The 25,458-nt window shown below is 32.8% G+C and overlaps 1 protein-coding gene across 1 annotated transcript; it reads right to left on the bottom strand.

Annotated features, from left to right (window-relative positions):
- Window positions 1-2,161: 2,161 nt before the first annotated feature.
- LOC132757757 (uncharacterized) lies at window positions 2,162-24,339 on the bottom strand. The gene is made up of 4 exons (XM_060749143.1): window positions 23,898-24,339; window positions 9,336-9,407; window positions 4,899-5,421; window positions 2,162-2,430 (listed from the first exon to the last, which is right to left on the bottom strand). The coding sequence occupies exons 1-4, from the start codon at window positions 24,297-24,299 to the stop codon at window positions 2,162-2,164; spliced, it is 1,266 nt and encodes a 421-aa protein (XP_060605126.1). The 5' UTR covers window positions 24,300-24,339.
- Between the last annotated feature and the right edge of the window lie 1,119 nt (window positions 24,340-25,458).

Consider the following 25,458-nt stretch of genomic DNA (forward strand, 5'->3'; position numbering starts at 1 on the left):
TTGCACAAGTCATCACGATACTTTGACAAGTTAACATGCTGTCTCTGCACATGTCATCATGATAATTTTACATGTTAGAATGGTGTCTGAACAAGTTATCATAATACTTTGACAAGTTAAGAGTGCATTTTGACATGTCAGCTTGATACAAGATAACAATTCTTTTGCACAAGTCATAACGATTATTTGACAAGTTAACATGTTGTCTGCACAAGTCATTATGATAATTTGACAGGTTAACATGTTGTTTGCACAAGTCATCATGATGCTTTGACATGTTAACATATGATTTGCACAGGTCATCACAATACTTTGACAAGTTAACATGCTTGTGCACATGTCAGAACGATATTTCGACATGTAAACATGCCGTTTGGACATGTCATCATGAAATTTTTACAAGTTAACATGTCTTTTGCACATGTCATCACAATACTTTGACAAATAAACAAGTCGTTTGCACAAGTCATCATTATATTTTGAAAAGTTTGCATGTCATTTGTACAAGTCATTATATCTTTTGACAAGTTAACATGTTGTCTGCACATGTCATTATGATAATTGGACAAGTTAACATGCTATTTGAACAAGTCAGCATGATCCTTTAACAAGACATGATGTGAATTGCACGTGTTAACATGCTCAAACGACGAAATAATATCATCGTTTCACAAGATAGCAAAAACATTGATCACATAAGAAAGTCACGGCATTCCATAGTGTGAGGTTTGTACAGCAAGTATTTAGAGATAGAACATGTCCTATCCTATAGATCTAGTATTAAATTGTATGAATTCAAGAAATAGTAGCCTTCACACATTAATTAAGCTAGTGACAAATATGATTCAGTATTCTCTTCTACTGTTTGTCGAACACATTCTTACGGACTTACACTTTTTTAATACAGTGGAAGTTAGTATAAGCGCAAACGCTTTGATTTGTGTTGTTTACTTACCTTACACATTTTCAAGGTTATTAATTTGGGCGACGAATGTTCAAACACACAATCACAATTGATACGGAAGCTTGCTTGATAGCTTTCTCACATAAAAATGTCCAAAGTTGCTCGCGGGATCCGAACCAACAGCGGTGATGTCATCGACCTTAACCTACTTGGCCAACTATGCCCCCATAAAGGTAACAAATACCATGCTCCGTCAGCTTAATCTTTATAAATTTTGGACAGTTTGTATAATTCAAACAAACCAGAAAGGAAGTGACGTAACGGCATTGATCGATGCCCGTCGTGTCGTTGTATATCGTTTACTGCATTACTCCTTAGTGGTCAATATATTCATAACATATTTTTTTCTTTGTATTTGGTCAGTATTCCTGTGAGTTTATGTATTTTAGGCAGTTTATATTGTATAACCTAATCATTTGTATACCATTATTATATTATTATTATTATTATTATTATTATTATTATTATTATTAGCTTTTTTGATGAACGGACAAAGGTATTTTAATAAGGGCTATTATATCATAAAAAAATTATAATCTATTTTCGATATTATTTTGTGCGGACAGTTCAATTAACCTTATATCAGGCAATCATTTACAAATAATTATAAACTCATTAAATATAATCAAACACTTACAATCACTACATATGATCGTATGTTGGCAGTTTTCAGTTATATTTTCAGGCCCTTTGGGATCATTGATTCTAGCACATTAAATGTTGAAAATTGAATTGAATAAAAACCGAAGAAAGGAGAAGCAGATGATATAGCACTTTTTTCCGTCATAAATAGACTCAATCAAACGGAGTCTGCAATTTTGGTGTAATTTGTTGACTTTACTTCTGAAGAATCACCCCATTTTCAGTCGCTTACATATATAATTGTTAATACACACACACACACACACACACACACACACACACACACACATATATATATATATATATATATATATATATATATATATATATATATATATATATATATATATATATATATATATATATATATATATATATATATATATATATATATATATATATATATATATATATACCTTCAATGAATAACACTTTTCTTTTTGACAGGCAACAAAGATTACCAGCACATTTTGAAAAACAATAAATTTGTAGAACTAGTCATCTTACCGTGTAAGACACGAAATATTCACAACTTATAACAGCTTCATGTCACAGTCACTTTGGGAACCGGTGACAGTTATCTGGCAAATTATTTAGACGGCACTCGCCGCCCTTGCCACCGTATTCGATGCCTCTATATCTCGACGATATTGTTGCAAGAAGGTTGTTAATAACTCCAACGCTCCGAGGAAGGTGATATGTACTGACGACAGACAAAGAGCATTGTTTTACTAAATATGATGGTTGTGCAAACTTACCCTTCTTGCGATTTTGATATTTTCTCTCCTCTGTTTGTACTGATGAATCGGTTTCGTTACTTTTCTCTGTTATGCAATACAAAAAATAAAACAATATGTTGAAATAAGTCAATATTATCACTTTTTTCAAAATATTTTTTTCTAAATGTATTTGGCCAAATGTATGAAATTTCAATAATGTAACATCATCTATGTCAATTGAGGGAAAAAAATACCATATGCCGGTCAAGGTTCTGTGAACGCCAAGATAAAGTTCAGTTTAACCTACTTGAAGACATTAACTTCAAAACTTATATGCCCTAGATGAATGAGACACATCAAAATAACAAATATTTAGCCAATTTGGGCAAAATTCTATTTTTATTTATATATATTTATATTTCTATATAGTCAATGTCATTTTAAGCTACCCAAGAATGCTACAGACAAAATTTGGTGATCATTCATCAATTAGTTCTGTATAATGATATGTTTAAATGTATTTTTATTTTTTGCTTTATCAGCCCTTAAAAGGGGCCAATCATATTAATATGAGCAAACTTGATCAAAGATTACCCAAAAATGCTACAGACAAAGTTTGGTGATCATCTATCAATTAGTTCTGTAGCAATAGACGTTTAAAGGTATTTCTAATTTTTAGCTTTAGCGGCCCCTAAAAGGGTCCAATCAAATTAATATGAGCAAACTTGATAAAAGACTATCTAAGAATTCTACAGAAAAAATTTGGTGATCACCGATCCATTAGTTCTGTATAAGGAGGTCTTTAAATATATTTCTATTTTTAGCCCCAGAGACCTTTAAAAGGGGCCAATCAATTTGATATGAGCAAATTTGATAAAAGACTATTTAAGAATGCTACAGACAAAATTTGGTGATCATCCACCAATAAGTTCTGTAGAAGAAGATGTTTAAAGGATTTTCTATTCTTAGCTCTGTTGACCCCTAAAAGGAGCCAATTGAAATTACATGAACAAATCAAGTGTAAGTGTCACAAGGATGCTACAGACGAAACTTTAAGTAAATCCCCAGCAGTTTCAGAGAAGAAGACGATTGTTGACGCATGACGACGGACTGACGGACGCCGGAGCACCCCCTCTTTGATACTTATAGCTCACCCTGAACCTTCGGTTCTGGTAAGCTTAGAAAGTGCAGACAGAAAATCAGACGGCATGAGCTACAGACAGCCTCAAGCTTTTGAACAGACGCGGGATGTCATGGCGCTAACATAGCGGTAATTTAATGCATACTTTGAATTTCAATGTTGTTCTTTTTAACATTATTGTATGTTGTTACTCCGTTCATTGCTCCTTTGGATTGCGCGCCAAAGTCTTATGATTTTACATTGCTCTTAATAACTTTCCCGACATTAATATTACCTGCCACATACTTATTCATGTGCTTTTCATGAAATCATTGCATAAATAGAGACAGCATTGTCACATACGCTTAGTGTTGATAAGGATTTTACAGAGAAAGGAAAGGGATTATGTTGAGATATTTTGCTGTGAAATGTATTTTGTTGTAAAATGTTGTAATATTGAAAATATTTTTTTCTTTTGGTTTGTAAAAGTAAAAATTAAATGTGTTTAAATATGATATTAAAAGTAAAAATGAAAAATTGTTTCTCTAATTTATATTCATTGTGTTTACGACATGGGGTCTATCAATCAAATAAAATCATATACATGTAAGTACATTCAAGGGTGATCCTTCATTTATGTACATGAATCTCAAATAACCAAACAGTTTAATGTAAATAATAAACCTGTTGGAAGGGGTTATATGGTTGATTATAAAGTGTAAAACGTTGACAGTTCATTTAAAGGCATTTAATTAGCATGTTTAAGAAACAAGACAGAAGAAAACTGTTCCGTATTGTTGTAATTATTAAATAGTTTTTTTCACTAGTATCGTCCACGAGATTGATTGATTTGCATGTATGTATCTTTTGGCAAATGACATGCTATGATATTTTTTGGTTACATTGATAGTTTCAGCGGCACAATTTTAGATTTTCTTAAAGTTACTCATGACTAAAAACTTAAAAAATATTATAGATTTACTTAATATTTACCGCAAGATATTAAATCTAATATACTAACAAAGTAGAATGAATCGATTATAAAAATAATGCCATGCCAAATGTTTACCAAGTCTTTGAAAGGGACAATTTCGTTTTTCTGTTTTACTGTTGACATTTCTGGCAATGACAATAGTTTGAAAAGGGATTTATCAAATATATCAAACCGACAAGCGGATTTGTAAACACAGCTTCAGAAAAATAAACGAGTTGATTGTTATCACGAATTGGAAATGTCAAGAACAAAACCCTAAAGAAGTACATGTTTGTATTTATTGATTTATAGATTGCCTTATGTTTTAAGAATTATTGCTTTTGACATGTAAATTTTAAATCCATAAAAGTTTTATAGCATTTGTATGTATTCTGGTATATTTTGTTCAGTCTTTCTAAAGATATCAATAATATCCAATTCATTAAACAATAAAATATTTAAGCCTAAAAAATAACAAACCTGCCCCTTGCCATCTTTTGATATCATCAATGTCTTTTTTCACACCAGTTATATTTTCCTTAATGTCTTCAAGGTCTCTCTTCATTGTAGTATCATTTTCCTTTACGTCTTCAAGGTCTTTCTTCACATCAGTGACCTTTTCCTTTATGCCATCAAGATCTTTTTTCACATCAGTTACATTTTCCATTATGCCATCAAGGTCTCTCTTCACTGCAGCATCATTTACTTTAACGTCGTCTATGTCTTTCTTCACGTCAGTAACATTTTCCTTTATGTCATCAAGGTCTTTGTTCATTTCAGTTACATTTCCCTTTACGTCTTCAAGGCCTTTCTTCACGTCAGTAACATTTTCTTTTACGGCTGTCATTTCCTGTTTTAGTCGGTCAACATCGTCTTCATAGTCCTTCCATTTTTTTATTTCTTTCTGTATCCTTCTCTCTTCTTCCGGATCAAGAGGGCAAGTTTTGAATTCGCCGATTGTTTGCTGAATATTCAAAGCTTGAGAACTTCGACGAACAAGTATCTTAAACCGGAAATAAATAACTTTATCATTAAAGTATCGATGTTTAATGATCTTTATAAGTGTTTATCGAAGATGTTGACCCAACAATTTATCTGTTTGTTTGTTGATTAGACATGAAAGACAAAAGTTACTGAACAAGAGTAATTATGGCTCTTTTTATTATAAATGTTCTTGATAACAGGGGACAATTAACACTGTTTACTATCAATGAAAAGCAGATATCAAGTCATAATCATTTACTGATATCACAAAGGTCATATCTGCATCTGAAATCGTGCAAATATAAAACCGGTTGTTATTGCTGAGAAAATTATTAGTTATTAAAAGATTCACTGGCGGCTTTACAAGTAGGAAGTTATGGTTACTATGAAAGTCAATGGTTGATTTCTCGATTACAAGAAGGCCATGATGGCCCTAGATCACTAACCTGACCGATCGAACTCATCCGAACAATTACCTATACAAGCATTCTGCCCAAGTTTTATGACAGGTGAGTCAAAATGTGACCACCAGAGTGTTAACAAGGATTATCTATATTTGAGCAGTTTGACCTAGTTTTTGACCCCATGTTCAATGACCCATGTTCGGACTCATGTGAGAAATTACCTAGATTAGCATCCTGACTTATTTGACCATTAGAGTATTAACAAGGTTTTTCTATTTTTAGCTTTTGTGACCTAGTTTTTCATCCGAGATAATCCATGTTCAAACTCATCCGAGCAATTACCTAGACAAGCATCCTGACTAAGGTTAAGGATGATTGAGTTAAACATGTGACCACTAGAGTGTTAACAAGGTTTTTCTATTTTAAGCTCCTATGACCTAGTTTTTCATCCGAGACCCATGTTCGAACTCATCCGAGCTTTGACCTAGACAAGCATCCTGACAAAGTTTGATGATGATTAAGGCAAAATATGACCGCTAGTGTGTTAACAAAGTTTTTCCTTTTTTTAGCTCCTGTGACTTAGTTGTTCATCCGAGATGACACATGTTCGAACTCATCCGAGCTATTACCTAGATTAGCATCCTGACAAAGTTTGATAATGATTGAGGCAAAAATGTGACCGCTAGAGTGTTCACGAACAAGTGTGAACGGACGACGGACATTCAACAATCCTAAAAGGTCAATAGTTTCTATGAAAAGTTAATGGTAGCTATGAAATTATATGGTTGCTATGGAAAAATGAAAATTCAATGTATGCTATGGAAAACAATGAATGCAATGGGAGTCAATTGCTTCTATTGAAGTGACTGGTCGATAAAAAATCATTTGCTGTAGAAAAATCACTGCTTGCTATGGAACATCAATAATTGAAGAAAACACTTGTTGCTGATAAATACAAGTTTGCTTAGGAAATAGAACAGCTGATGTGGAATTGGCTCGTTTCTGAAGAATGTAAATGGTTGCCTTTGAAGTCACTGGATACTCTGGAAAGTCAACGCTTTTTATGAAAGCCCCTGGTTGTTATGGAAAGTTTGTGATATCTTAGGAAGTCACTAATATCTTTGGAAAGCCAATTGCTACTACAAAAATAACTGGTTTGCTATGGAGGTCACCAGTTGCTATGGAAGACAATGGTTGCCAGTAAAGTCACTGATGACTGTAAAGTGACGATTGTTAAGCCACTGGTTGCTATCAAATTCAAGCTCCAGTAAGGAAATTCCATGACCCCAAAGGCATGGCAAGTTTAAAAAGGGGCTCTTACTTGGTAGACGTCTTCTAAACTATGTTTCCTGTAAAATATGTAAGCTATCTAAGTGACGCAGTCAAAGTACTAGAAACCTAAACATTGTCAAACACTGAAACTCGTGAAATTTTAACAGTACTTTCACCTGATTATCGAAAAATTCTGAAAATACTTGGCATCTGAAAATCGAGAAATACTGAAAGTACTTGACAACTGAAAATCGTGAAACACTGAAAGGACTTTACAACTGAAACTCGTGAAACATTGACAGTACTTGACACCTGATAATCGAGAAACTCTGAAAGTACTTGACAACTGAAAATCGAGAAGTGCTGAAAGGACTTGACAACTGAAAATCGTGAAACACTGAAAGTATTTGACAACTGAAACTCATTCAACACTGAAAGTACTTGACAACTGAAAATCGCGAAACACTGAAAGTACTTTACAACTGAAACTCGTGAAACATTGACAGTACTTGACACCTGAAAATCGAGAAACACTGAAAGTACTTGACAACTGAAAATCGTGAAACACTGAAAGTACTTGACAACTGAAAATCGTGAAACACTGAAAGTACTTGACAACTGAAAATCGTGAAACACTGAAAGTACTTGACAACTGAAACTCGTGAAACATTGACAGTACTTGACACCTGATAATCGAGAAACTCTGAAAGTACTTGACAACTGAAAATCGAGAAACACTGAAAGTACTTGACAACTGAAAATCGTGAAACACTGAAAGTACTTGACAACTGAAAATCGTGAAACATTGACAGTATTTGTCACAAGAAAATCGAGAAATACTGAACATACTTGACACCTCAATATCAAGAAATGCTGAAAGTACTTGACAACTTAAAACATCGAGAAATACTGAAAGTACTTGACAACTGAAAATCGTGAAACATTGACAGTATTTGACACCTGCTAATCGAGAAATAATGAACTTACTTGACACCTGAAAATCAAGAAATACTGAAAGTACTCTACAACTGAAAATCGTGAAACACTGAAAGTACTTGACAACTGAAAATCGAGAAACACTGAAAGTACTTGACTACTGAAAATCGTGAAACACTGAAAGTACTTTACAACTGAAAATCCAGAAACGCTGAAAGTACTTAACAACTGAAAAACGTGAAACATTAAAAGAACTTGACATCTGAAACTCGTAAAACACTGAAAGTACTTGACAACTGAAAATCGTGAAACACTTGACAACATAAAAAATCGTGAAACACTGAAAGTACTTGACAATTGAAAATCGTGAAACATTAAAAGTACTTAACACCCAATAATCGAGAAACTCTGAACCTACTTGACTCCTGAAAATCGAGAAATACTGAAAGTACTTGACAACTGAAAATCATGAAACACTGAAAGTACTTGACACCTGAAAATCGAGATACACTGAAAGTTCCTGACAACAGAAAATCGTGAAACATTAAAGGTACTTAACACCCAATAATCAGGAAACTCTGGACCTTCTTGACTCCTGAAAATCATGAAACACTGAAAGTACTTGACATCTGAAAATCGAAAACAATGAAAAATCCTGACAAATGAAAATCGTGAAACACTGAAAGTACTTGACAACATAAAAAATCGAGAAACACTGAAAGTACTTTAGAGCTGAAACTCGTGAAACATTGACAGTACTTAACACCTGATTATCGAGAAACTCTGAAAGTACTTGACACCTGAAAATCGAGAAACACTGAAAGTTCTTGACAACTGGAAAACGTGAAACTCTGAAAGTACTTGACACCTGAATATCGAGAATTACTGAAAGTACTTGACAACGGAAAATCGTAAAACACTGAAATACTTGACACCTGAAAATCGAGACGCTCTTAAAGAACTGATACTTGAAAAGCGTAAATGTTCTTTTAAAGTCTAAATACACCAAGCGTTCGCAGAGATAAGTCAAAATCATTCATTAAAGGAACTCCACTGAGGACGTAAATTTTAAAATAATAAAATTTGAAATTCTTACATAGATCAAATTGGGCGATCAAATGTCTCTATGGGGAAATTGGGTCGTTTGAAATTCTTTTCTTGTTTTGACTATGAAGCGTCAAACATTTACACGTTTATATGGATTATATCATTGAATTTGAATTTAATATCCCATTAAATGTTTCCATTTTTTAAGAATACATGACTTACCGTTTAAAATACTAAAGATAATAATAATACTATGAAAGCGAAATGTGCTCACCTGTTCAATCTCATTCCACCAAGCTGTAAAATCAGTTTGTTGTATTGCAGTCGTTATTGATATGTGACTTATCTGAAATAAAAACTAAATATGTTAAGAGCTCAAATTACCGAATCATAAGTAACAAAAGCCACCCCACCCTTATATCCCGATTTATTTTATAACGGCAGTAAATTCTCGGGTTATTTCATGAATACAGTAACATCTCAAAATGTGTCATGACAGCTGTATTATCTCGAGCTAATAGACGGCGGCAGTATTATCTTTATTTTGTTTTATGACGGCAGTATTATCTCGGATTGTTTCTTGGTGACAGTATCATCTCGGATTGCCTCATACCGGCATTATTATCTCGGACTATTTCATGGCGGCAGTATTATTTATATTTTTGTTTCATGACGGCATTATTATCTTGGATTGTTTCATGACACAGTATTATCACGGATTGTTTCTGGGCGGCAGTTTTAACTCGAATTATTTTATGACGGCTGCTTTATCTTTCAGATTATTTTTATGAAAGCAGTTATATATATCATTGCATAATTGATGTTATTACCTGATACCTTACATAAATGTAATTTGGTATTTTTAACTGTTTTCCGAAATTCTAAAAACGTCAACGTTCGCGAACTGTTGACCGGTCAATAGTTTCGACTGTTTCACTCGCGTGCTCTGACGTCATTGACGTCATAGATGATTCCCATTTGAAGCGTCCATCGATCTTGATCATAAACCAGACGTCACGTGGCATAGTTAAAGTAAAAAGATTAATTATTAACATATATGCAAAACTATTTTATTGTTCTTTTTGTGCCCCCACTTTAGTGGCGGGCATTTAGATTTACCCTTGTCCTTCCGTCCGTCCTTCCGTCCGTCCGTTCTCTTTTGTATCGCATGTAACTCAAAAAGTATTTGACCTAGAGTCATGAAACTTTACAGGAATGTTGATCAGCATGTGTAAATGTACACCTTGGTATTTTCGTCTGGATTTATTTAGTATTTTTAGAGTTATTGTCCTTGACTTAGTAAAATTTTGCAATTTACAACTTGTGTCGCATGTAACTCAAAAAGTATTTGACCTAGAGTCATAAAACTTTACAGGTATGTTGAAAAGTATGTGTAGTTGTGCACCTGGGTATCTTCGTCTGGATTTATCTAGTATTTTAGAGTTATTGCCCTTGACTTAATAAAATTTTGCAATTTTCAACTTGTGTCGCATGTAACTCAAAAAGGATTTGACATAGAGTCATGAAACTTTACAGGAATATTGATCAGCATGTGTAGTTGTGCACCATGGTATTTTCGTCTGGATTTATTTAGAATTTTTAGAGTTATTGCCCTTGACTTATATTTGTTATTGCATTTTTCAACTTGTGTCGCATGTAAATCAAAAAGGATTTGACATAAATTCATTAAACCTTACGGGAAGGTTGCTCAGCATATTTAGTTTTGTACCTGGGGTTTCGCTTGTGGATTTATCTAGTATTTGTAGATTTATTTCCCTTGACTTAGTAAAAACCGTTTCATTATGTTGTTATTTGTTCCTTGAGTGCTTGAGTTAGAATCAATCAACATAACAGGAATAATAATCAACATCACTAAATTACAGGAATAATGATTCACATCACTTTGAAGCTATGCACCTGATACTTTGCATGTGGATTTTTTCAGTTTTGTCAAAGTTATTGCCCTTGACTTACAGTAGTATAAATTTGCAATTTTCAACTTGTTCATGCAAAGCTCAAAAAGTATTTAAAAGGCCTGAAAGTTTACAAGAATGTTGATCAGCATGTGTACCTATGCACCTTGGGTTTTGCTTGTGGATTTATTCAGTATTTGTAAATTTCTTGCCCTTTACTGAGTAAAAGATTTTTAGTTTTCAAAAAAATATTTGACCTAGAGTCATAAGATTGACAGAACAGTGGCGCGGTGGGGGCAACCGTGTCCTATGGACACATTTCTAGTTTCTTCTGCAAGTACTGTTAAAACACTAATTGATCAGGTAATAAAACAGTTATTTCATATGTGATTTGGGAACAGTCAAACAGTTATCACCCGGTGTCGGGGATAGTGTTTTGAACTGTTGCCCTCGGCCTCAAAACACTACCCCCTCCACCTCGGGCCAACAGTTTGAGTGTTCCCAAATCACATATGAAATAACTGTATAATATTGATAACATTTCGAATTATGTGGTGATGGATTATTTCATGACATAAATTGAAGCCCGGAATTTTTCATGACAGTTATGATAACTCGAAAAATTTCATCCGAAATGTCAGATACAGAAATTAAAAATATTCATGTTAACGGCAGTATTATTTTTGATTTTTTCATGTTTGCAGAAGTATCTATGATTATTTTACGAGGGAGTATTATCTTACAATGACTCATGGCGGCATTATTATCTCCGAATGGTTCCATGACGTAAACTTCAGGTCGGATTGTTTTATTTACGGCTGAATTATCTAGGGTTGTTTTATAACAACAGTATTACCTCAGATTGTGTCATGAGGGAAGTATTATCTTGAATTGTTTCATGACGGCAGTTTTATCTCTATTTGTTTTATGACCGCAGTAATATCTCGGATTGTTTCATGACTGTAATATTAAATCGGATTGTTTCTTGGCAGCAGTATTATCTCTGATTGTTTCATTACTGTAGAATTATCTCGATTTGTTTCTTTGCAGCAGTATTGTCTCGGATTGTTTCCTGACCGTAGTATTATCTCAGTTTGTTTCTTTGCGGCAGTATTATCTCGAATTGTTTCCTGTCTGTAGTATTATCTTAGTTTGTTTCTTAGCGGCAGTGTTATCTCGAATTGTTTCTTGTCTGTAGTATTATCTTAGTTTCTTTCTTTGCGGCAGTATTATCTCGAATTGTTTCCTGTCTGTAGTATTATCTTAGTTTGTTTCTTAGCGGCAGTATTATCTCGAATTGTTTCCTGACTGTAGTATTATCTCGATTTGTTTCTTTGCGGCAGTATTATCTCGGATTGTTTCATGACTGTAGTATTATCTCGATTTGTTTCTTTGTGGCAGTATTATCTCGAATTGTTTCCTGACGGCAGTATTAATTCCGTTTTTTCATGACGGCAGTATTATCTCGGATTGTTTCATGACTGTAATATTATCTCGAATTGTTTCTTTGCGGCAGTATCATCTCGAATTGTTTCCTGACGGCAGTATTAATTCCGTTTTTTCATGACGGCAGTATTATCTCGGATTGTTTCATGACTGTAGTATTATCTCAGTTTGTTTCTAGGCGGCAGTAATTTCTCGAATTGTTTCCTGGCGGCGGTGTTATTTCGGATTTTTTCTTTGCGGCAGTATTATCTCGAATTGTTTCATTATGACAGTATTATTTCAGATTGTTTTTTTGGAAAGTTTTAACTCGGATTGTTTTATGACGTCAATTTCAGATCGGATTGTTTTCTTGGCGACTGAATTATCAAGGATATTATTATCAAGCAATATTATCCCGGATTGTTTCATGGGGGCAGTTTTATCTTTGACTGTTTCATGATGGCAATAATATTTCAGATTGTTTCTTGACGGTAGTGTTAGCTCGGATTCTTACATAACTGCAGAAAAAATTCGGATTGTTTCATGACAATGGTTTTATCTTGGATTGTTTCATGACGGCAGTAATATCTCAGAGTAATAAATTGCGACAGAATACGCTCAGATTGTTAAATGGCGGCAGGAATATCTCTGATTTTTTCCTGACTGCAGTTTTATTTTGCACTGTTTCTTTACGGCAGTATAATCAGAGACATTTTTAAGACAGCAGTATTATCTCGAACTGTTTCATGACGGCAGTAATATCATAGTATGTTGATGGTGGCATTATCATCTCGCACTGATTCATTGTAGAAGTATTATCTAGGATTGTTTCTTGACGGTATTATTATCTCTGATTGTTTCATGACGGCAGTTATATCTTGGATTATTTCATGATAGCAGTATTATCTCGAATTGTTTCACCTCTGATTGTTTCATGACGACAGTATAAGCTTTGATTGTTTCATAACCGCAGTAATATTTTATATAGTTTCATGACAGCAGTTTTAACTCGAATTGATTGTTTTCTTGACGGTAGTTTTATCTCGGATTTTCTAATGAGGACATTAAAATCCCAGAGTATTTCATAGCGGCATTATCTCTGATTGTTTCATGACGGCAGTATTATTTCTATTTGTTTTATGACTGTAGTATTATCTCGAATGGTTTCTTGCCGGCAATATCATCTTCGATTGTTTCATGATGGCAGTACTGTCTCTCTTTGTTTTATGACTGCAGTATTATATCGGAATGCTTCTTGGCGGCAGTATTAACTCTGCTTGTTTCATGACAGCAGTATTATCTCGGATTCATTCATGACGGCACTATTATTTCTATCTGTTTCATGGCGGCAATATTATCTCGGATTGTTTCATGACTGTAGTATATATCCGATAGTTTCATGGCGGCAGTATTATCTCGAATTGTTTCCTGGCAGCGGTATTGTCGCGAATACAACGATAAACACTTTTCCCAACTAGCAGACGAAAGGCTATTCTTATCAGTAGGTTTTCGAGTAAAGATAACCGGTTGCGTATCTCACTGTATAAATCTTATGTAAAATGGTCTGACATATGGTAGGTTTAACAGTTAATTTAAATACCTTGGTGTCAAAAGATAAGTTAAATTATATACTGTGACAAAGCTAAGATCCCAAGCTTTTCATTGATGTAATCATTTTTATAAAATCGGACATTTAATTACAACAAACTAGCGGTTTGAAAACGGCTAAATTTGTATTGTTTTAGTATAAGAGATATCGATATATCTGTTTTTAACAAGAAGGTAGTAACTTAATTCATCAGTACTAAACAGTGGTGGACCGTACCATTCCGTACCGTTTCGTGTTGCAACGCAGTCAACCGTATAAGACCGTGCTAATCCTTGTCTCTCCGTAGTACAACGTATTACGATCGTGGCTTTCCGTGACAATGCCGTATTAATCCGTATTAAAACCGTAGCTTATACGTAGGGTAACCGTACAAATACGTAGTTCTCCGTACCAAACCGTGGAAATCCTTGATAAGTTGGTGGACTACGAATCAGTACGGACTAGTACGGTTTTCGTACGGACCAGTACGTATCAGTACGGTTTAATACGGACTAGCAGGGATACGCTTTGGTTGATTTTTCCGTAGCAAATTTTTGTGCATGTTCAAAAATTGTCAAGGTTTGCTACGGATATACAAGGACTACTACGATTGTTTACTGTTACAATACGGAGAGCTACTGACCAGTACGGATAGCTACGGACGATGCCGGAATTAATCCGTGGCTCTTCCGTGGGCGTATTCCGTGAATATATGACCGGGGTATAACATAAAACTATCATAATATAAACACAAAAGTAGCAAAAGGGTTAAACCACGAGATCTTACAACTTAAGCAAACGGTTCTTCCCTGAATCATATAATTATCTATTAATAATAAGACAGTTACAAACCAAATTGATTGATAGTAGAGCAGTTAGGAAAGAAGAAGAAAAAATTAAATAACAAGAAAAATATTACATACATTCGTATGTAATATAGGTACCATTGCATACTAACTTGTGTGAAGACTTTTTTGCTTGCTGCATGAAAGGTGTTATGTAAGGAAAGAACAATGCACAAACAATTTACTGCTTCAAAAAAAACCCACAAAATTACACATCTTCCACTGAACAGACCATATGAATTTTTTGCATACCCACAGAAATAGAAATATAAACAATAAAAACCCGTTTTTGCTTCAGTATTTCTTTGTTTTCTGAACTCGTAAACCTGATCCCCAGTTTATAAAAAAACATAGTTTACACGGACACGATCTTTTTTCTTTCTTTTTTTTCTTTTCTTAATATTTCAGAGCATTAAAAACCATTCTAATATATTAAAGGTACAATTTCATTGAAAATCATGGTCACAGATTTGAGAAATTATTATATATTTACAAATTTTGTTATCGATTGATCCAATAAAACCAAAAAGATACGGTTTGTAAATATCCATTACAAATAGATATAACAAGAGGGCCATCAATGCCCTGAAGTCGCTCACCTGTATTTAGGCCCCCGGAGCGGGCCAGTTTAAACCCCAGGGCTTTTATTTGAACAAACTTGGTAGACATTCATTAGAAGATGTTTCATGCTAAAAATCTAAGGTCTAGCTCGTTGTTTTTTTTTAAAAGAAGATTTTTTAAAGTTTTTTCTTTACACATATTATTAAAAACAATGACACCACTGGGACAGGGCCAGTGGCTTTTATTTGAACAATCTTTGTAGACATTTACTAAAAATTGTTTCATGCTTAATATCTAAACTCTAGCTTCTCTGGGTTTTTTTCGAAGAAGATTTTTAAGTTTTTGCTATACACATATAAGGAAAATCAATGTCCCCCGGGGCGGGGCCAATTTTGACCCTAGGGATTTTATTTGAACAAGCCTTATGGACACTCACTAGAATATGCTTCATGCTTACTGTAGCTATTTGAGTTTTTTCAAAGAAGATTTTTTAAAGTTTTTGCTATACATATATTAGGAAAATGAATGACCCTCGGGGTGGGGCCAATTTTGACCCCAGGGCTTTTATTTGAACAAACTTTGTAGACACTTACTAGAAAATGTTTCATGCATTGTATCTAAACTCTAGCTTTTAGTTTTTTTTTCAAAGACGATTTTTTAAGTTTTTGCTATACACATATAATGAAATTAATGACCCCTGGCGCGGGGCAAATTTTGACCCCAGGACTCCATTAGCACATGCTTCATGCTTAATATCTTAGCTCTTTGGGTTTTTTAAAAGAAGATTTTTAAACATTTTACTTTATGCATATAGGGAAAATCAATGACCCCCTAGGGCGGGGCCAATTTTGACCCCAGGGCTTTTATTTGAACAAACTTGGTAGACACTCACTGGAAAATGTATCATGCCAAATATCTAAGCTCTCGCTCTTTTGGTTTTTAAGAAGAAAATACTTAAAGTTTTTTCTTTTGGTTGCCATGGCAACCAGAGTTCTGCATGAAATTAAATTATTTGAACAAATTTCAAAGGTGCCCACCAAAGGAATATTCCTGTGAAGTTTGGATGGAATTGGCTTAGTGGTTTATGAGGAGATGTCATTTAAAGTAAAAGTTTACGGACGACGGACGGACGGACGGACGACGGACGTAAAGCGATCACAAAAGGTCATCCTGTCACTTTGTGACAATTGAGCTAAAGAGGTATATCCTATCCTATACGCGCCCATGTTTGCTACATGTATATTTATAATTCCCGCGTTAAGTCGCGGTGGTGCTTGGGATAATCACGTGATAATTTAACGACAACCATGTTACGATACGAAAATGCCTGGTCCTCCTCGGACAGTTTCTTCAGCCGAAAGTATACTTGCAATTCAAAGTTTGTTTGCTACGTAAATATCAACGATTTACTAATTGCAAACCTTTTCTCTGCCTGACAATGTTGATGTTTTGTCATTGGCTGAAACTATCACGTGATCAATACACATTAAGGTGTGAACTAGTTTTATGGTCATTACAATTATACCTTTAATCGGACATATAACAATTTCATTTACAAATAATTTGATAAAACGATCCAAGAATCGTTTAAAATGATTGAAATAATCGAAAAATAATAAATGCATATAAATTGTAAATTTCTGTAATATGACAAAACACCCCCTAAACAAAACATAATAGACTCAACCAAAACAAGCGTCTGCTTCTTTACATAATTATGTAGTTGCATGACCATGATTTGCAAACCAAATTTAAGAGCTATGGCTATTGTAAAAATAATACTATGACCACAGCAGATTTCGTACAGAAAAGAAAAGAAAAATGGTGGATAGAGGTCAGTATGCAAGGATACCTATTGAACGTGGCAAGTAGTATAGTTGATATAAAAATGTTAAGATTCAAATCTACACGATGATTTAGTAAATATTTGTACCTTATCAAAAATTAATGAGTTATTTTCATCAGAAGGAGATTCTTTTCCAAACAAAAGGGTCTTTACGCTCAAATGATGGAAACTGCGAGTTGAGCCGAATAACTGCACTCTTATTTCGTTATATTTGGGACATTTAAAAAGTAATGTTCAGCATCTTCAATACTAGATGTACAGTTGCTATAAAATGAGTTATCTCGTAAATGATTTTTACAAAGATCCGCATTAAGATTACTTCATTCGTTTCTAATACGTGCATGGTAAACAGATAAACTTCGATCTACGTATAGAAAATATTATCTTCACTTAATGTAAGTCCAAGACGTGTTTACATAAGTTGGGTATTTTCAAAGAATAGACAAGGACTGTGTTAATCATTTAAAGAGAAAAAACTTAACTTCTGTTTTATCTGGATAAAATTTAATTAGCCACTTATGACACCATTTTTGAAGAGTATGTAAATCGGTATTCACCGGTTGAGGCAGAACCACGTAAACGCACGGTTTATAAATGGAATCCTGAGTATAGAGATGAATTTATTCGCGATATTTCGTGCGACGTTGAACTACTTTGTCAAAAATTATATGAATGCAAACAAAGTAACCATGATCTTAACAAAATGGTAGATATTTTTACTAAATTCCTGACTGATAAAGGAAATGATTATTTTGAAACATGTCATTCGATTTCATATAACACGTTTTTCTGCGATAGTAATAATAATATAATCAATAAATGGTTTGATGAAAGTTGTAAACAAAAAATATATTGCTTATAAAAATTCAGTATCGTAATTCAATGCTAACAAAACTGCTGAAAATAAAGAGATGTTATATTGCAAAAAGAAAGATTATAAGTACCATTGTAGAAAAGTAAAAAGGAATTTAAATAGAAAACAAGTAACAACTTTAAAAGAAATGAGGAATAAAAAGTCAAAAGATTTTTGGAGATTATTTAGTAAGAAAAGGGCAAATTGTGTAGATGATAGTATTGAAATGGAAGAATTTTTTAATCATTTTAAGAACCTTACATCAGAGTTTTCAATAGAAGAAGATGTTGAAATACAAACCTTTTTTTAAATAACTATGATAATTGTGAAAACATAAATTCTACATTTGATGAGTTAGATGCACCGTTTACTGTTACTGAAATAAGAAATGCAGTTAAACTTTTGGGGACGAATAAAGCTTGTAAGTTCGATCATATTATGTACGAATACTTCAAAGAGGGAATCGATATTTTAGATAAACTTTTGGAAATTTTATTTAACTATATTTTAGATAAACAATGTTTTCCTAAATCATGGTCAAGCGGCATGATAATACCTGTTTTTAAAAAGGGCGATTCAAGTTTACCTACAAACTACAGAGGTATTACTTTGATAAATTGTTTTTCTAAATTATTTACTGTAATAATAAATGAACGTTTGAAAAAATGGGCACTTGTAAATGATATTCACACTGATGCACAGTTTGGTTTTAAATCCAATTACAGTACAGTTGATGCTATTTTTCTCTTACATTCTTTTATTGAAAGACAGCTTAAACAAAAAAAAAAAGAAATTATATTGTTGTTTTGTAGTGAAATGCTTTGATTCAATATAAAGAAATGCCCCTTGGGTCAAATTAATAAAGAATGGTGTAAATGGAAGATTTTTTAATGTTATTAGATCTTTGTATAATGAGGTTAAATTATGTGTTCGACATATTGATACATTGTCAGATTTCTTCAATTGTGATGTCGGTCTATTACAAGGGGAGATAATTTCGCCCATTTTGTTCTCACTATTCGTAAATGATATAGAGGTGTTTTTTACAAAATGACAATAATTCGTGTTTAACATTAGATCAGTTATCTATCTACCTATTACTATTTGCTGACGACGCCGTACAGAGACGGCAGACGGGCTACAACAATCATTAAATAATTTAAAAGGTTATTGTCAGAAGTGGAAATTTAAAGTGAACGTTGAAAAAACAAAGGTTGTTATTTTCAAAAAAGGGGGGAGAATAAATAGAGATGAACATCTGTATTATGATGGGGAAATATTAGAAATTGTTTCATGTTTTAATTATTTAGGTATTGTTTTTTCCAGCGGTGGATCTTTTATGAATGTAACTAAAACATTAGCAGACAAAGCTTTAAAAGCAATGGGGTCCCTTTTTGCCATAACGAGAGATTTAGAAGTGCCTGTAAATATCATGCTAAATCCTTTTGATTCTTATGCAGCATCTATATTGAATTATTCGAGTGAAGTTTGGGGTTTTATTAAAGCAGAAAAAGAGTACATAGAAAATTCATGAAATGGTTATTAAATGTTAAAATGTCTACTACAAGTTCTGCTGTTTATGGTGAATTGGGTAGATTCCCTTTATATATAGGTAGAGAAATAAGGATTGTTAAGTATTTTTTTAAGTTACATGATGAAAAAAAACAATAATTGTATTTTATCAAGTACCATAAGTAAATTAAGACAGGTTGCTGAAGATAATAATGTTGTCAATTGGGCTTCAAAAGTAAGAGATTTATTACAAAATGCTGGTTTTAATGATGTTTGGTTGTTTCCTTCTTCAGTAGATATAAATAAGTTTACAGTAATTTTTCGTACACGGCTTCAGGATATATATGTTAATAACTGGAGACAATTTCAAGAAATACTCTTGCTAAATTACGTTTGTCGTCTCATCAACTTAAATTGAAACTGGAAGACATAGAAATATTGATAGAAATGATAGGAAATGCCAATTATGCCAATGTAATGATATTGAAGATGAATTTAGTTTTGTATTAATTTGCTCAGCTTATACAACATTAAGGAAACAATGCATTCCTAGATATTATTATACACGCCCAAGTATGTTAAAATTTACTGAATTGTTACAGTGTACAAATGCAAACATTTTAGATAAATTAGCCAATTATTGTAAAAAAGCATTTGATGTTCGAAGGAATTCATTAAATCATTAAAAAAAAGACATAATAAATGACTCATCACTAGAATGTACTCAAACATATATTTAAAGAAAAAAATGAATTAGAAATTAAATACATAGAGGATATTCAAGTTTTTTCTATAAATACATGATTTATTTTCATCGAGTGGTATGAAAATAAATATTTCATGAGTGGCGGTAGCCACGAGTGAAATATTGTAATTTTCATGCCACAAGATGAAAATAAATCATGTATGTATAGAAAAAACTTGAATTTTCTGTTTATTATATACATTTTTCTCTTTCTGGACATTAAATTTTAAAAGACTTTCACTTAAATTTTGAGTACTGGCAGAATTTAAAAGAAAGTAGTCCGGCAAGACACCAGTGAAAATACGGAAAATATGTTTCACTGCAGTGAAAAATAAATTTTTACAGTGAAAATACGGAAAATGAAAATACGCATTTTATTTCATCAATATTTCTCAATATTTCATTTAAAAGTACATAATAAAGCGATACATTTATATATATATGTATTAATTGTATATAATAATCTATTAATATGTTATATAAAATGTCACATTACCTCATGTATGTGAATAAATGTATGTATGTATGTAACGATGAACTGTAAATGTTCAAGTTAGACAAATAAATTTTCTGTTCTGTTCTGTTCTGGTATTTAGTGTGTGTTTTCTATCAAATTCATGTTGCTAGAGGAAATTGACAACGAACTATAGTCTGCAAAGAGGAGGCGGGTTATGCTGGATATATTATCATCAATATCATTAACGTAGATTCAAAATAGCAATGGACCCAAGACTGACCCCTGGGTGACGCCCGTAGTAGTTATTTTCTCACTTGAGAAAGATGAATAAACAAAAACTTTTTGGTGTCGATTTAAAAGATATATTCAACCAATTTAATATATCACCATCAATACCGTATTGCCACAATTTCAAGATAAGCCCTTTGTGCCTAACACACCATATAAGTATAAACGTGCTTAAAAACAATTCGCTCAATACTTCACCTATACAACTTATAAGGGAAATAGGTGTATAATTCAGGCATGTTATTACTGCCCCTTTTATAGATTGGCATTACAACCGCTGATTCAGTAAGTAAGTAAGTAAAGTTTATTTGTAACATAGGCCTCCGGCCCAAAATTACGTAATATATTACGTAGACCATTTAATAATAAGATATTTCGAAGATTATTATTACTCGAATTTAATTGGTATCTATTTATATCAACAAGAATTGTTATGTTTGGGCAAAGTCCAAAGGCCTTTCCTATACACAAGATAATTTTATCCCAGTAATCATAAGCATAGTTTGGAGGTCGATATGTAGTACATATCAAAATTTGTTTTTCTTATTTGAACCCAAACAGACTCTTCAAAAAAAGTTGCAAGATTATTTAGGCTGTTTGAGATAAATTTATCAGATACATAATTATAAAAACAGAATATGAATTACAGTATTCGCTTTGCAAATTACTATATCCGTCTAGAGGAATTGAAGAGTCAGTGATATTATAACTTAAGTGAGTTTCTGTGAAGCATAAAGTATCGAAGTCTAGCCAATTATCAGATTAAAACCGACTTTGAACTGGATTTTACCATTCATTAACAGTGCATAAAACTTTGTAATAGATTATATTTGGTCTTCAGAAATGTAGCACATTCAAGGTAAATATTCTTATTGTTATTACTTTAATTTTTGTTTATAATTGTCCTTAAAACATAGACCTGGAAGTTTACTTTCAAATGGTTTATCATTTTACATTGTGAGCTTTGTTGTTATATGAATTTTGACCTACTTTCACTTTAGACCTACTTACTGAAAACAAACATGGTTGACAAAGCAGAATTACCCTAATAACACTATTATAAGATTTTACGTTTTTGCATTAACGGTTCAAGATTAAAGGCAAGATGGAAAAGTCACATGCAAATTAGTGCAAAAGAATAACTTGTACTTAATATGTAACTGTTCATTCCAAATAACTTATGTATGGTCAGTATGTTCAAGAATTCTTCGACGTTAATTATCTGCACTTTATAGTTTCAATCACATACTTGTAGCAGCGTTAATTGGGCACATTGGTTTTCACAAATCCTTCAAGGGATTTTCGACCATTGTCTGAAATGTTTTTCTGGGTCTGGGTCAGGGATAAAGTTCTTTATTACATTGATTGCTTTAACTGGTCTACGTTTACCTTTTTTCGTACTCTTTAAAGAAGATCTTGCCGCCCAAAGTCCAATACGAGTGAATATTTTTATCTCTGCGAGTTGTGATAGATTGTGCATAATACGTTGCCGTTCACGAGTGAGGTCTTTAGAAATGAATACATTGAACTCATGTGTTTTACATAGATTGAGTGTCTTTTTTTACTGTAGACTAGATGTTTGGTTCTCTATGAATTAAATTTCACAATAATTTGACATTTCTTATCATTAACTTTTGCAATAATATGTGATCTTTCTATTTGATCTAATGATACCGATGGAGTAATTTTCATTTTCTGGCATATGTCAAGAATGAACTGGTCTAACTCATCCAAGCTGGTCTCGAGATTTTCTACTTGATCATTATTTTCGATTAGTTTCTTCTTCCAGCATTTATTTTCTTTTTCCTTGGTGCTAATAGACACATTCAAGTATTCATTTTTATGTGTAAGTTCAAAAATTTCTGATTTCATCGTTACAATTTCTTTTTCCTGACTTTCAATTTTATTTAAGATAGGTTAAATTGAATGTTCTATTGCCTCAGTTAGTACTGGCAACATGGCGTCCTACAATGCTTCAAATCACAGGTGTGCTTGATACTGCTGCATGGATTATTGAGGCTATATCAGGTACTGTGATTGATTCTTTTTGGCACGCAGTAAGTATATCCGGTAGAGAATTTCGAGATCTTCTAGGACCTTGGAGCGTCAATAAGAAGGCTCTGCGGGCTGATAGTCGGGTTAATGGTTCGTTTGACACCAGTTGATGGAGTCCCAGTAACGATATTTTCCGACATATTTGACACTATTTGTAATGTTATATTTATTGCGATTCCCAGGATGTAAACACGTTTTTGCCATCCTATTTGTATGTGTACTTAAATTTTTGTGTACAATGATCACATAGTCATTGAACGTAAATAGTTCACCTTTCTGAACGATACTTTAGTGTATAGCTTAAAATGAAAATTAAGAAAAATGGTCGTCTGCCCTTATAATGACTTTGTCTACAAAATTGGCCACAAATGTGATGCTTAAGTACACATTAGTACACATAAGTACACATTTTAGTTTTAGCAATTAGAGATAAATCCAGCTTTTCAGAACATATCTTACAGCAACTTTTCAACTTTTTCTCTCCTGAAAATTTATATTGGTTTCACCGCCATTTTACCGGAAGCCGAAAAGGCGTCTTTGGCGTTCTAGACAATATTAAATGTTGTACTATTTTATATGTTTTAAGTATGATGATTGATTAAATTATATTTAACTTAAACTTTAGCAGAATTTCGTTACTTTTAAAATACGTAGATATTTATATTGACAATATATACATTTACTTTTATTCTTCTGTATTGCCAAGGCATGAATTTATAAATTGCATTTCGAATATACATGTACTTACTTTATTTCGGAAATTCTTTAACCGACATATGTCTGCTTCAATTGTTACATCGGTTTGTGCTGGTGTTGCCTTCCAGTCAAATTTTTTATTTAATCCAAAACATTTCAGGTTTCTAAGAAGACAAATAATCAGCGTGATGTCCAAATCTGACGAAGTTGGGACTTTACCACCCGCTGGAAACAACACGTCATATTGGACCTGGGTTATAACACCGCGGCTTTTCAAAAGTGTTATTGTTGACTTTTCTTTATTCAAGCACGCACTGAACGTTATGCACAGAGATGTCAAGGACTGGTCCAGTATATTTCTCAATATCAGGAGGCCACCATCAATGACTAGTATTTGTAACCGAAACAAAAATATACGGTTATCTAGCGTCTGTGGCTGACCTCCGGTTGCCATTTTGTTTACTTCTTGATTTGTTACATCGGTTATACCCACATCTGTAAATGATGAAACGTACAAGTTATTTTTCAAAATTTAACAATTGCTTTAAACACTTCTTATACATGTAATTATGCTTAGAACCGTAATCATTATATAAACAATTTATGTTAATGATTTCGATACTTTGACAGATTGTGTTTCTGTCAAATAACTCAGATTAAGACTTTATTATTCTAATTCATGTAAAACAACAGTAACCTTTTTTAAAGAGAAAATGATTCAATAATCATTTTATGTGATCAATATAAATAAATATCTAGTAAAAAAATTCAAAACTAAATTGAATATCATTTATTGTAGTCTGGGATAACAATTACATCCGTTTTGTTGAATTTTGGTAAAACAATAATCGGTGGTGATATAAATAATGATAAAACATAAACACTTTCACATTATCTTTTGTTCTAAAGATAACAATTTAATGATCCTGTAACTCAATTTTTTAATGTATTCAATCATAAATATGACTCTCAAATGAAGATGTAAGTTCCAAAAAGCATTATTTGCAAAGATATTACCGAATTTACATCTCATGTAAATAAAGGGAGGTAATTAGAAATTTGTTTTCCATAAAGTCTAAGCCAATCTTTTTAAATAAAAAAATGAATGCATATAATGAATACTTATAATGCGTATTAACATTTGCAGTACATAATACTTCATGTGAATATGATTTAAAAAAGCTTTAAAAAAGAGAAATAGGTCTTCAGGTAGAACAATCTTGGTCAACTGATATGTAATCAGATTTCGTTAATTATGAAGGAGGCTAATTAGACGATGATACATAACGAATACTTGACATTTAAGCATTTCATTTCCAAAAAGGGTATTTCAAAAAAGACTCTACGCAAGGTCAATCATTATTTGAATGAAACCAGAAACAGTGTACCACAAAAGCAATACAGATATTTGATTATTATTAATATCAATAATTATTAATATTGTGGAAGTCCACAGGACATGATACAAGAAAAATGTCAAAATAATATCCATAAATTTTGTGTTGCACTAGGAATGTGGGTAGGCTAAAGTTATTTTTTACAAAGCTTATCATAGCATCTTACTACCAAAAGGGGATGACTGAAGTCCCTTCATAGATAAGTGGCTTGTCTCT

This window comes from Ruditapes philippinarum, unplaced genomic scaffold (genome assembly GCF_026571515.1).
Source record: "Ruditapes philippinarum isolate M1 unplaced genomic scaffold, ASM2657151v2 ctg3964_1_1_1_1, whole genome shotgun sequence".
Lineage (NCBI taxonomy): Eukaryota > Metazoa > Mollusca > Bivalvia > Venerida > Veneridae > Ruditapes > Ruditapes philippinarum.